The following is a 14,571-nucleotide window of genomic DNA, read 5'->3' on the forward strand; positions in this document are numbered from 1 at the left end:
TACGTTATATTTAGCCCATGTATTAATTGATATAAAGGCAACCTTATAAAGTAATTAAATATCTAAAACACTTTCATTAATAACAATTAAAATTTAAAATCCATTAAACCCAATCTACTAAAAGCGTTGAGGAGAATCGGTGTGCCGATCGAAAATACGATGATGGAGGAGGAAGTGGAAATTTTAATATCATGCCCGGTTATAAACAGGGTGTTTCTGAAAGGTCTGTCAGAAATTAAGGGGGACGTTCTTTTGGTGATTTTGAGTGGAAAATGTAACTTCTATCTCCATTTTGCATAAAAGGGACACCCTTTTATATGGTTATGTCTGGAGTGTTTTAGGGATGACCCCTTAATTAAATTAGAAATCATTATCTTTCAGTTTCTTATACTTAAATATAAGGGGTCATCCGTAAAATACTCCAATCTTAACTTGAAAATAGGGGCAAAATGGAGATAGAAGTTATATTTTCGACTCAAAATCGCTCTAAGAACACCCCCCTTCATTTTTACAAACCACCTTTCAGAAACACCCTGTATATACGAATCAGACACTCGATAAGGTTTTTAATACCAGCATAAGTCTATAAGATATGTTCCATAAGTATGACGCTACCTAAACTTCGTAATGCTAGAGACTTTCAGATCGAGCTAGTTCGAGGGAGAACGACAAGCGAGAATTGAAGTACTACACTCGGCTAATTTTGCAGGACTTCCATCTTCATATTTAGTCTGTACTAAGCCTTTGGCAGGGCTTCACCAGGCGTCGCTTTACCTCGAATCTATGACCTACTTCCATCACTTAATGACAAGCTCCAGTTTGTAACCAGTGACAAACTTATGGAAGGAACATATCTTACGAACTTATGATACCAGTTAGTACGTGCTAAAATATTCTAAGTTAGATTTTGCTGAAAATTATAAGAGAACTTTATTTATGGATTATGCGTTATTAAACTTTGAAGCATCAGAGGTTTTATTTTCAATTTCTATAGAAATACTCGAATTAACAGATTTTATTCATACATTATATAGAAATCGGTTTAGTAATAGATGAACGAACGTTAATTGGCCATATGTCTAATCAGCGCCACTAGCGGATGGTCTGAGAACTACTCCCATAGAGACTAGGTATATTTAAGAGGGTTTGCAGAATTTCCGTCAGATGGCGCGGCGTTCGAGCCACCTGGCGGAAATTCTGCAAACCCGCTTAAACATACCTAGACTCTATGAGAGTAGTTTTCAGACCATCCGCTAGTGGCGCTGATTAGACATATGGCCAATTAGCGACATATTTAAACCCTACCCTCAAAATCCCTGAACACTTCAATTAAACATTTTATATTTTAATATTTAAAGAGAGTCGAACTTTGGAAGGAAAGTTCTGGGATAACCTTTTGGGGATTTGAAAGAGCTATAGCAGCTGCAGTTACCATAGCGAAATTACCACTGATATAATTGCGCAGTTATATATTTGAAAACCGTGTCCCGAAACTCCAACGGAGCATACATTAAAGCTCTTATATAACATAGCCTGTCTATAGCTGCTCATCTCACTTTTAAATGGATGCGCCGATTTAATTCGTAAGGGTTCGTACGATAACTGGAAATAGCAATGAATTGGTTTAGAGTATAAACTCAGGGAAAATCAGAATTAGCTTGAGAAATCAGTTAAGATTATTATTATCTAATTAAAAAATCAGGAAGAATCATTAAATATTATAGCATGGATGTTTTTATTTTTTTGTGCATGTAAATTATACATTTCTTAAGCCCTTTAATTCAGTTGCGAGTCCAGTACAGTGATACACCTGTAACAGAGTTCCTACTGAACCTGGATAAGTAAGGGATTTAGAAAATGGGGGAAAGGTCATGGATAAGTCACGGATTTAGGGATTTCGAAAATGGGGGAAAGGTCATGGATAAGTCAGGGATTTCATTTGGTATATCAAACCATGCTTCGAGCAATGCTAAATATGGGCCCATGGGTGATGAAGTAGACTCTGGTAAATACCTTAAAATCGTGAGGGATCTTGGAAAAATTTGGTCAGGGATAAGCTCTAAAAGTCAGGGATTTTCAATATAAAAATTTCTTCCGAACCATGTACAGTTAAGTTTATTAGAAGTTACTCTTTAAAACCTGAGAATATAATTTAAAATGTTTTTGGGAAAATTCGTAGGAACCCTGGGCCGGCTGGTATCTCGTTATATTAAATTTTGGGTCTGTCCCTTGTATATTTCGCTAACATCAAAATCGGCATCCGACTTAGCTAACTCTCTCCTATACCAATACGCAATATCGACTTCATTTGACTCTAATTATTCATTATAGCCTAATTACTCCTTAATTAAGATTGGGTTGATTTTGAATAATCCCCCCTGTCCCGGTTTCTAGCCCGTTATAGCCTATAATGTATCGAGCCTGATAGTACCACGTTGAATGTGCATTTAAACCAATGCTAAGTGTTAACGTGATTTATTGGGAATTAGTGAGACGCGCTCGCGTCTTGGACGCCAGTCGTGTTGCAAGATTAAGCTGGTATGGATCTAAAATTGATTTCTATTTAAGAATCCAATACCGGTGAAGCGAAACATTGGTATGCCATTAACCCTAAACTATTTTCCATAAGTACGCTTTGAGCACGTTTCCATTTATAAAAAGGTAGAGGGGTGTTTCCCTTAGGCGCGTCTCTCGTGCAGGGGGCGTTTCCCTTAGGCGCGTCTCTCGTGCAGGGGGCGTTTCCCTTAGGCGCGTCTCTCGTGCAGGGGGCGTTTCCCTTAGGCGCGTCTCTCGTGCAGGGGGCGTTTCCCTTAGGCGCGTCTCTCGTGCAGGGGGCGTTTCCCTTAGGCGCGTCTCTCGTGCAGGGGGCGTTTCGTAGTTTAGTTTAAATTTTGTTGAAAAAAAAAACTGTTTTGTTGTTATACTTTTGTAGATTAAACTTTTTCTTGTAAGTTTTGACCAGCCAAAAGACTAAAATTTGATGACAGAAAATTACTGATAATTTATCACTGTAAACCAGCGTGTTAAAATTATTTACTAATTAGCTAATTTACAATGATATTTATTAAATAAATAAATATATATAATTATCGACAATAGATTTTACGTTGAGATTCAGTTGGTTTATAGAAAGTTTGTTTTTCAACACGCTTGTTTATCAATATATAGTTCCTTAATGTGGAAACATTAGGGAAGTTGAGTTACGTATGCAAAGACGCTTGTGGGATTATTATATCTTCAATGCAAATTAGGTCTTCTAACGTAATCAGCGTAGCTTAAGGAGTTAGGCTAAGTCTCTATAAGAGCTTTTAAGCTACGTTAAGAAACTTATCCTGAAGAATTGGTACGTGTATCTGAAATTAGAAACGTATCAAAATGCTCGCGGCGATTTGATAACTCTCTGGTGTCTGTACTGTACATCTACACGCTCCAAGTTATTTAAACAGGGTTCGTACTAATTCCTCGTGATTAAGACTTTGTCAAGAATGTCATATTTTAGCTTTAAGATTAACCCTTATTTAAGAAGCATCGTTTTATTGAATTTTAGAGTTCTAAAAAAAAAGAAAATTTGGTTTGGGGAATTTTATATGAACCCTGTATTAAGACTAAAGCTTAAAGTTTATAGGCAACTTGATTTGACTTAAACAAAACATTTTAATAAAATATTTAAATTATGTCCCAAAACTCTGAGAAGCTTAAAAGTCACCGGTTTTAACTAGATATATTAAATTCCCTTTGTGGCGCACTTCTCATTTGATCTAGGGAAAATTGTCAAAAAATGACGTCAATTTAAATATTTATTTGGAATTTCTGCTTCAAATATGTCAAAAAAATGCCAGTTTTTGGAACCTTTTTCTTCGGCGACTTAATGTGGAACCATAGGTTTTGGTACATCTTTTGAGTTGCCACTCAGAGGGGCTAATCACTCTGATATCCCCCTCTACCTCGAGTACACCGCCACGTGACTCAGCTCTACCTATTTACTTAAGGATGTTTGGTCGTAGAAAATAAATATCCTTAGGACACATACTTTTATAGAATACGGTATGTTTAGGCTTAGATACCCAATACATTTTATCCAATTTAGGAATAATAAAAGTTTTTAGATTTTAGTTTATTTCAAAATAAAACCAGAGTGGGTGGTATAAGTTGCAGCATAAGTTTATAAGTTATGTTAGCCATAAGTTTGTCACTGGTTACAAACTGGAGCTTGCCATGAAGTGACGTAGGTCATAGATTCGAGGTAAAGCGACCCCTGGCGAGGCGCTGTCAAAGGCTTACTACCGACTAAATTGGAAGATGAACTGCAAAATCAACCGAGTGTAGCCAAACAATTCTCGCTTGTCGTTCTCGAACTACCTCGAGCTGTAAGTCTATAGCATTACGAAGTATAAGGTAGTGTCAAACTTATGGTTGCAGTAACCCAATGAAACTTCAGTATATTCTTCTATGATGTACTTTTTTATGTCCGAATGAAAATTCGTGCTTGAATACCTAATGGTCCAATGGAATATTGTGTACATAAAAAAGGGTTGTTTGTTCGTTGCATTAGTCCGAATTCTGTATGGGGAAAACATTTTATGTTCCGTACTGTACACTAATGGTAGGTATATTCAGAAATTTTATTTGGTAAACAATTTTCCATTTTTGCGTATTCCCAAGATGTTACTAAAATCAACATTGTCCCTCGCCTTTCGCTTTACTGTCAAGTTACATCGGTTTACCACTTAAAAATTTTACGCTTAAAAAATTTTCCGGTTGGAAAGCCATTAGGTTTATGCATTTCGTAGTTTAATCATGATGTTTTAGCGAAGTTACAAGGGTAAAGACAAACAAAAACAGGTTGCAAATTTGCAATTGAAAAGTAATAGTCTTTGCCTGCCTTTATCTTTGGTGTTATTTAGCGTTAAGAATTACTAGTATTGTTTACAAAATAGTTTACGTCCTGTTTATATTCATATGAGTTTTACTTATACTTTGTTATATCAGGGATAGATTTAATTTTAGAAGTAGGAATAGAGAACAGAGTAATGTGGGCGCGCGTCAAAGTCCCGGACCCCCTTTCACGAGGCGGAGGGGTATGAAAGAAGAGGCGGGTCATAGCGACAGAGGTAAAAAGGAGAAGTTGGCTGAGGAGAGGCGAAATAGCCTGGCCTCCTTTTACGTCCCCCCTTGTATTTGGAAAGGGGGACTGGGACTACGGCGCGCGAACACTTAGGCCCCTTTCCACGAGGCGGAGGGGTATGAAAGAAGAGCCAGGTCATAGAGACAGAGGTAGAAAGGAGAGGCGAAATAGCCCGGCCTCCTTTTACGTCCCCCCTTGTATTTTGGAAGGAGGACTGGGACTATGGCGCACGACTATACCTTCTCCCTAGTAAACTAGATATCGCTTCTTGGTTTGACCTAAAGAATTCATTGCAGACTTATCTGAAATTCTCTTTGTTGTCATAAAGATGAAAAATAAAAGACGATGTATTTTTTAAGGACTAAGTTCAAAATTCTGAAAATTATTCGGAGTTAGTTATAAATATCTTTTGTCAAAATTGTCTAACCTTTCTATTAAATTTCTGATTCCAGCTTCAAGAATTCGGTACGAAATTACGCAGGGGAATACAGGTGGTGCCTTCGCCGTCAAAAATGAAACGGGAGCTATCTTCGTAGCGGGTCCTTTGGACTACGAAACTAGAAAGGAGGTAGGCCTGATTGATTTTCATTTCAAATTAATTCATTTATTTACATTTTGACATTAGTTAACCTAATTTAGAATAGTAATTAATTAATTATAAGTCGAGGTCTTTTTTTCCCGGCGAGATAACGTAATTTATTAATATTAATTAACAAACTAAATAAGGGAAAATGTCCAAAGAAATGTTGCGTGGATAGATATGTCTTCATTAGTTTGTTGTTTCGTTCAAATCCTCTTTTGTTGGGTGTAAATTTAGGCCTTCTTTTTCAATCGAACAACTTGATAACGGAAATTTTTCTGAAACTTTGTCGATCGTTTAAAACTCTACACGCATTCACTGTTCTAACCATTTATCGAATAGTCCTGGTAATAATAGTTTTAATGGAAAAGATACCGGTTTTACACCATTATACCTTAAAATAATGGCCTTTTTTTAAATATTAATAATAAAATAAATAAATGATCTCTTATTGCAAAATAATTAGCAATTAATTAATCTTAAAAATAATCAAGGACTACTGCGCCACCACTGGTTTTGTGGTGTCTTACCCCTTGGTTGAACCAATACCGTGTGGGTTCTCGCTAGCAGACACTTCTAAACGTGGCGAGACAGTAGTTAGCGCTTTCTAGACCAAATAAATGGTAATTACTTTTAAAGAAGAGACCATTTATTTTTTTCAGTTCTTTTGAGTATAAAGTTAAGTTGTCTCAACCTTTCCTATTAGAAAATTAACCAAAATAAAGATAATTCAAGACTGTCGTAATTGACTTAGTTCCCAGTAAGGTTTTAGTATGGAAGGTCCAACTGTGTTCATAAACTAACACTGTCCTTTATGGCTTTCACCCCCCCTCCCCTTAGGACTACCCTAAATCAAAATTTTAGGTTAAGTAAAGGGTCAAATTCTAGACTTCACTGACCCCCGCTCAATTTTACATAATTATAAGTTGAAACAGAACAATGACTCCCCTTGGTTGCGATACCATTTAACTGATGTATGTTATATAACCGGGGTTAAAAATGAAAAATATATGATAGCCACACTGCGGGAGGGTTTTCTTTCTCTCCTCCTGGGAGTGTCATATTTTAATGATGGATTCACTCTGGGACCCATCCATAGTTAACACTTTGCTTTGCCATAGTTCAGCACACCCAGGCTACAAAATTCATTTAGCTAACTAGCTCCCTATGTCGCCAGTCGCATCGCACCCCCTCTGTCAGTTGAACCGAAGAATTCAGAAATACTTATCAGGGCTAGTGTTCCATTGGTTCGAAGGTATGGTCCTTAATTAAAGGATGAATGAAACGCCAGACGCTGAGTTCCAAAGCCTCGGTTTATAGTTCAGGATAACATTGAAGCGGTGTCGTTATGGTATAGTTAGAGATGTGGTAGGCAGTCCCTGAGCTTGTATGGTTATTTTTACTAACCCTAATGTAATCGTGTATATTTATAAGTACAACCTATTATGGACTCGAATCTCATACCTTAAAGAAGGCATTTCGCTTAAGCGCCCGTTCAGCAGAGAAGGAAATGTGACTTCAAACCTCTCCCCCCCCCCTTCCAACCTTGTGAGGGAGAGAGAAATTCGTTTTCTCTGGCTTTGCACATGCGCAAAATTTCAAACTCTCGCCAGTCGCCACTAAGGATTCTAGGGAGAGTTATAGTTCATTTCCCCCCGCGAGACCTAGCTACTCCCGACCTCTCATCCGTTAGTGTATCGCGTACTCGTGGGCTAGCTTTTCGGCCTAGTTGGTAATCCATAGTGCGTAGTATTTATACATATCCATGATGTCATCAAGGCACAATTTTGAGTAGCATCCTTTACCCAAGGAGATTTTTTTATATGAACAAAGTAACTGATCTTAATTACCTCATTTCCGTAATGAGTTTCATAAATTTGACAAAGAAGTTACAGAATTAAGGCCCCATTTTCAATATGAACTAATTGACTGGTAGAAATTTTAAAAACAGTAAAAATATTTTGGCTAAATTTAATTGTCACTTTAACCGAAAAAGAGGAGACAACCATTCCAAATTATGGTACAACCGACTGGAAACGAACTTGGTAGTGGTAGTGGTAGTGGTAAAGGCAGTATTTGGACAAAAAGGAGGGGCGATGATGGTAGGGGTAGGGCATTCTGGTCTAGAGAAAAATAATGGATTTAGTTCTCGTCAGCTTTTAATGCCAGGCCAGGCAACTACGCGGGAGATCCCTCGGCTAATTAACAAAACTCAGCGTCGCCAGTCAATTCAATTGGACCCCTGTTTACCTTGGCGCGAGCTTCAGATTCTCTCGCCAGGTTTTAACCGTCTTTGATCAATTAAATAAGTAGTTCTCTTTGTAACCGTCTGCTGGAATAACTAACAGGGTCCACTAGAATTTCCGGTTTCGTTATATAGGTTCATAAATCACTTAATGCTTCAAAATGTAGGCCTATACGATTAGAAAAATACTGGGTATATTTTGAGTCGTCGAAGTCATGAAACAATCGCATCTTAGAAAAATACCAAAAATTGTCACTTTGCTTAAGATTCAAATGCATAAACAATTCGGCTCTTGTTATGGTTGTCACGTGACCCCCAACTGTCTGAAAGTTAGTAAAGCAGTTTTTACATTTCGTAAATGTTAATTGGCACCTTAATTAGTAACTGATTTTAATATTTAGGCTCGGCTTATTTACTATTCCTAATCATACTTCAAAAATTATGATAACTTAGACTTGTTTTGCCCCCAATTAGTTACTAATTTCCCTTGCAGGGTTATCACTTAAAAAATCCATTTTCACGTCTTCCGTTTCGTGTTTTCGTGTGAACGTATCACCCTTAGTTATTTATTCCAGGATACACAAAGGGGTGTATGGGCGTGACATCGGGTTCTATAGTTCAACACCCCTACACTACCAGGGTCTCCCTCTTAATTGTTAATGGTTTCAGTACCTTACATGAAAGAGTGAACTAATTCTTCACACACCAGAGGCGTATACAATAGGAAAATGAGGGTTGTGACTAACTTTTCTGAAAGTTTTTACTCAATTACTCGATTAGAGGATCTAGCTTGGGTTCTTTTTAGTAGACTATTCAAGCGCCTTAATCTTTCCGTGAAACACAAGAGGTGGAAGCCCAAACAAATGAGGGGTATTAATTATCGACAAAGTTTCACTAATTTAAAGGTTGTCTCTTGAGCATTCTTTTTAATTTTTAATTAGAAAACGTACCTTAAGCCTTTAGTCCTCTGCTTTATTAATGAGCAAAATAGTGTGGCTTTTAAAAGTCTTCGTAAACAAGTTTTGAAAGTTATCTGATATCTTTCGATAACGGTTTCTTCCACAATTTAGTTTTTTTTTTGCACATCCGTGTGATGTAAGTTGAGTATTATCAGAAGGGGATAATAGAAGAAGGATGATACTCTGTATCCTCTTAATACTTCAGTTACGTAACATGATTCTTCCCAGGCTCATGCTCCCTTTTCTTTTGCTCTCCTGCTCATCAAACTTCAGATGGAATCGCATCGTGATAGGGTGGATTCTATAACGGTTTGGTACAAAATCCTCTGCAATCAACCCACAAACCTTGATTGTCTGACGTGGGACAAAAACGCATAAGCGTATGCACGCGCCTTGGCAAATAGTTAAACGCTAATAGAGTAATGATGATCGAGGGAACTATTTATCGCGTATGTGATTCGGTTTAGTAACCTTGCTCCAAATGTTGGGAAGAATCATGTTACAATTACCCCATGCACTTTGTGATTGGTACACTTCTCTCGAAGAGAAGTATTATTAGTCACTTGTACAGTTAAAAGCAGACGACTAAGGGCAGCCATTATAGGGTTTCTATGTCCTTACCACCAGTCACCAGTACAAATTGGTGTTTTATGTTCATTTTTATGTGTAATTATATATAAAAAAGAGAATTGGTAAATGCCTATCCCCGTTAAAAAGCGTACGCTAATCCCAAATTGATCCTAATTCTCGCAAACACGACCTGATAATCCTAATAAAGTACAAGCTGCGTTTGGTTGCCTCGGACAACCTTAACGAGAACCACACGACCGTTGTCATCCATGTCAAAGATGTGAATGACAACCCACCGCTCTTTGATCGGCCTACCTACGAGACGCAAATCACCGAGGAGGATGACCGGAACCTACCCAAAAGAGTCTTACAGGTCACGTCAAGCTTGAATACCCTGACCCCCTTCATTTTTATTATTCATTCAACCTTTCCTCGCTATTGGCCGAAGTGTTTTTATCATTGGACAGAAGCAGAGATTCGTTACCCCTTTTGACCGTACATATTTTGTTTATTATAGCTTTCGTTGTTGAATTCCATAACGAGTTTTTTTGACGTTTTTCGTATAGTGTTTAAAGCATGGTTATTAATATATTTTGAGACTTGTCTTGGTTACTGGTAGCATTTACTTTAGCTGGATACTTGAACTTACCGTTCTGAAACATGTCTATTAAATGGCGTGCACTTTGGGTCAAACTCAGTGGAAAATGTCAAAGAAACATGGGATCTAACACATAAAGTTACGGAGATATGTGGGCTACCACACATTGCTCGGACCCAAAACGAGGAAATAGTCAACATGTGTTACTATTTTCATGTTTTAGGGGACAATCCATGTTTGGAAGCACATGTCTCCGTACTAAATATTGTAAACCCAATGTTCTTTAACACTTTACACTCCGTTTGACTCTAAAAACACAGTCCTTAATTTATAGCAGACTTATCATATCTCCATTTTGAATTTATCTACAAGTACTCAAGACACGTGACTCTTAACAAATTAACGCATGGTTTTAAAACGTGCTTTGTTATTTAAGAAACATTTTCCCTCAATCAATTGAGGGAAGATTTAAAAGAAGGAAAACAAAACAAACATTTGCGTTTATTTTGCATGATTTATTTATTTATTTTTGCACGATTTCATTTATGTTGTGGCGCGGCAAAACAAAAAACTCCTCTAGTACAACTTAACTCTCGTTGCCTCGGATACCTTGCACGAGAACTACACCTTTGTCCGAATCCACATTAAGGACATCAACGATCTACCGCCTAAGTTCGACGAAACCTCCTACGAAACGACCATTCTCGAAGAGGAATCGGAGGGTTTGCCTATGCAAATCCTAAAGGTATAAAAATCAAACCGAATAAACATAACAGTAACTATCTAAAACCGTCTTATTATAATACCACGAAAAAAACGTCCCACGTTCCGTCCGTCACAGATTTACAAACAATCCACTTCGTTTTTATATCCCAATTAAAAACAATCTAATTATCGAAAGTTATTAAATTTGGTCTATCTAAATGGGATTCCAGCAAATTTAATTATATTTACAATTCCTGTATCTTTTGATTTAGCTTAATTATTTTGAAAGATCGAGTTGGTTTCCTTTTCCGATTTTGTAGGAATTGATCGAAGATATTCGATTCGGTGCTCATAATTAGATCATTTTAGACAATTTAATTATCCTGGAGTATCTCAGGTATTCAGAAGAATTATAGTCAGAGACTCGTTTAAAAATCCTATAGATATTATTTATTAATTAATTGGATTATAATTGTTATATCCCTTCAGTTTAAGTTAGAATTCTTTATGAACAACCCCTAAGGAATCAGCCAATTATACCTAGTTTATATTTCATCTGCCAAACCAGACTAGTCAGAAGTTAGACGATGAAGGGGATCGTGTATAAAATTTTATTTCTATGAAGAAAATATAGAAAAGCTTAATAATTTTCACTAAAGCTACCTTAAAACTTAAATTAAACCCAAGATATGTGAATATTTAATTAACTATTATTTCTAATTATCTAATAATTAAAAATAAACTCATTTCATTTCAATTTAATTCAATAAAGATACAGGAATTGTACATAGCCCTCAGATTTAAGCACTAAAAAAATATTAAAAGGTTTTGAAACGGTACATAACTCTTAACATACGGTATATGTAATAGGTTTTATTTAAAATTTAACTGGTACGCGGGTGTTTACACTTCTTACACACTTCCTCTTTAAAAAACAACAACAAATAACTGATTAGTTTTCTAACCAATTTCCGGACACGGTGTTTTATTTCGAAAAAAAAATCTCCCAAAAATCGTTGTCGTCCAATTCACAAAATACCACCGGTAATTATATCGTGAAATTAATATTAAGAAAAAAAAGTCAGTCCTTCGAAATAGAACTAATGCAAGGAAAGGCAGAAGTTAGACATTAACTTCTTGACCTTTTCTACATTGGCTTTGTTTCATTAGACTTATTATAGAGGCATGGCAAATATTTTGTCTTTATCGAGCATGAATGTTTTTAATTATTCATTCAAATCGAGATTAAATTTAAAAGAAAATCGTTTTTATTTGCATCGTCAATGTGCGCATGTTTTGCCGTTGTTTACTTACCGTTTTGATTTCAATTAATTTATTTTTTAAAAAACCAAAATACGTCGTGGTTTATTAATAGTTTGTAGAAGTTGTTGTTTTTATAATTTTTTATTGTGTCATAAAATGCATCAAGCAATCGTTAAAATGACCTTTTCCCCTCGTATACCACCTTGACCCCTCCCCTTAAAAAAAAACACCCGAACTTTTATCACATTTTTGCTTTTTAATTTTATCGGAAAAAAGTGCCTTAAAGCGTATTTTTAAAAGATAAGGTGCTTTTTTTATCGATTAAAAATTTCTGTTTGAGATCGGAAAAAATTAAAAAAAAAAATTATGTTCTAATTTTAACAACGTAATCGACAGTTCAGCAGTACCCCCCCCCCTTCCTGGTTCAGATATCGTTAAGTTTTAGGGCCCGTTTTACTTGGCCCAATTCGATATGAAATTATGTGTCTTTATTGGCTTTGAATTCAGTGCCAAGAGAGATGGGAACTTCATCCATATTTATATATATACACCTAGGTTCATCTTTATTACAATAGGAAGTTTAAAAATAAACGAGCTAAAATATTTCTGATCTCAAATGGATTTTAAAGGGCGGTTTTTCTGGAATATTTTGAAAGATATTATATGGGGCTTGAGAACTTAATTAGAATTTCAAAGGAATTAGAAAATAGGAACAGATATTATATAATACAAGTTCATAAGATATGTTCCATAAGTTTGTAACTGGTTACTGAGAGCTTGTCATGAAGTGACGTAGGCGAGGCGCTGTCAAAAGCTTAGTACAGACTAAATAGGAAGATGGACTGCAAAACCGAGTGTAGTGAATTCTCGCTTGTCGTTCTCGAACTAGCTCGAACTGTAAGTCTCTAGCATTACGAAGTATAGGTAGTTTCATACTTATGGAACATGTCTTATAAACCTATGATACATATAAATATAAGTCAAAATTAGACATACGCGTTGTAAACTTATTTTATAATTTTTACAAAAGAAAAGTTGGAATATAGCTTGTTCGTAAACACAAGTTGTAGTTATAACGTTTACTAATTTTATTATCGCAGTTCTCAAATCTGATGTTATATCGAAATAGGCATTGAACAGGCGAAAAATGATGTTATTTGGTTAGGGTTTTTGCGAAAAACCTGTTTACTTAATTCATATAGCCAAGGATAATGACGTGTTTCAAAGTATTCCACAAAACTAGCTTCACGCATTACCCCCAAATAAGAGCACCCTTCAATGTCAGACTTTCCGCTACAACATTGTTTTGGAAAACCTTCGCGTACAGGTGACAGCGACTGACGGCGATCGCGATCGCCTTCCCCAAATCGTCTACTTCTTGACCGGTCAAGGAGTTGACGACGATGACCACGCTAACAGCAAATTCGCTATCAACTCGACCACGGGCGAAATTTACGTCCTCAAACCACTAGACCGTGACTTACCTCACGGTCGTTCCCAATGGCGCTTCACCGTCTTCGCCGAAGACGAGGGCGGCAATGGCCTGGTCGGTTACGCCGACGTCTTGGTCAACTTGAAGGACATCAACGATAATGCTCCGTTCTTCCCTTACGCCATTTACGTGGGCAACGTGACGGAAAACGGTACTTCGGACATGACAGTTATGACAATGACAGCGACGGATTACGACGACCCCAATGAGGGAAACAACGCCAAACTTAAGTACTCCATCGAACAGAATCAAGTCAACGAGAATGGGGAATTGATATTTAAGATCGAGGAGGATACTGGCGTCATATCGACGGCCGTCTGCTGTTTGGACCGGGAAACGAACCCTGAATATACCATTAAAGTTGTGGCCATGGATGGTGGCGGGCAAAAGGGAACGGGGACTGCTACCATCAAGATTAAAGGTAAATGAATCCAGAAGATTCTAATAGTCTGCTTCTACGAACTTTCTCGTGACGCCACACAGTCCTAACTCTTGCCTGGGTTTTGGCGACCATATTGGAAGTCGTCAGCTCAGGCCATACCAATATTGACGTCACGTCCCCGTAGCTCCTCCCCTCAAAGTACCACTCCATACGATGTGATCTTAATGCAAAATGTTGTATCTTTTATCGTTCTTAGATATTAACGATATGCCACCGGAATTTACCAAGAAAGAGTGGTACGTTGAAGTCGACGAGACGGAAGGTGATAGCATTCCCGAGACGCCTATTCTCGTGGTTTCCGTCAATGACGGGGATTTGCTAGAAACTAATAGGTTCAGCTATAAAGTCATTCCCAATGCTTTCGGCGCCGACAAATTTACGATGGTCACCAATTCTGATGGTACTGGGTCGCTGAAAGTTGCTAAGGTAAGTTTTCGAGCTCTCTCTTTATCCTATCAAAAATTGCGGAAGCGTCAATCAGCTAGAAATGCAGTGGAAATGATGATGGGCCACCTGCGACACTGAAACTTTCCCATGGTACCTCGCGCACGCCTCTACCATTCGGTGGGCGATTGTTAAGTGCTGCCGCGTA

At 37.2% G+C, this 14,571-nt stretch overlaps 1 protein-coding gene across 5 annotated transcripts in view; it reads left to right on the top strand.

Moving 5' to 3' along the window:
• CadN (neural cadherin) overlaps window positions 1-14,571 on the top strand; it is a 109,899-nt gene that overhangs the window by 69,530 nt on the left and 25,798 nt on the right. For 3 of the 5 annotated variants that reach the window (XM_089869874.1, XM_089869871.1, XM_089869872.1), the window contains exons 15-18: window positions 5,578-5,693; window positions 10,658-10,822; window positions 13,373-13,958; window positions 14,176-14,405. In XM_089869874.1, coding sequence (XP_089726000.1) covers window positions 5,578-5,693; window positions 10,658-10,822; window positions 13,373-13,958; window positions 14,176-14,405 — 1,097 coding nt within the window. Of the gene's footprint in view, window positions 1-5,577; window positions 5,694-9,687; window positions 9,853-10,657; window positions 10,823-13,372; window positions 13,959-14,175; window positions 14,406-14,571 lie in introns of all 5 variants that reach the window. The other 2 variants (XM_089869875.1, XM_089869873.1) reach the window with 1 other exon arrangement.

This window comes from Phalangium opilio, unplaced genomic scaffold, assembly GCF_054372755.1.
Source record: "Phalangium opilio isolate 3A_F unplaced genomic scaffold, DU_Popi_V2 ptg000031l_1, whole genome shotgun sequence".
In the NCBI taxonomy this organism is placed as follows: Eukaryota; Metazoa; Arthropoda; class Arachnida; order Opiliones; family Phalangiidae; genus Phalangium; species Phalangium opilio.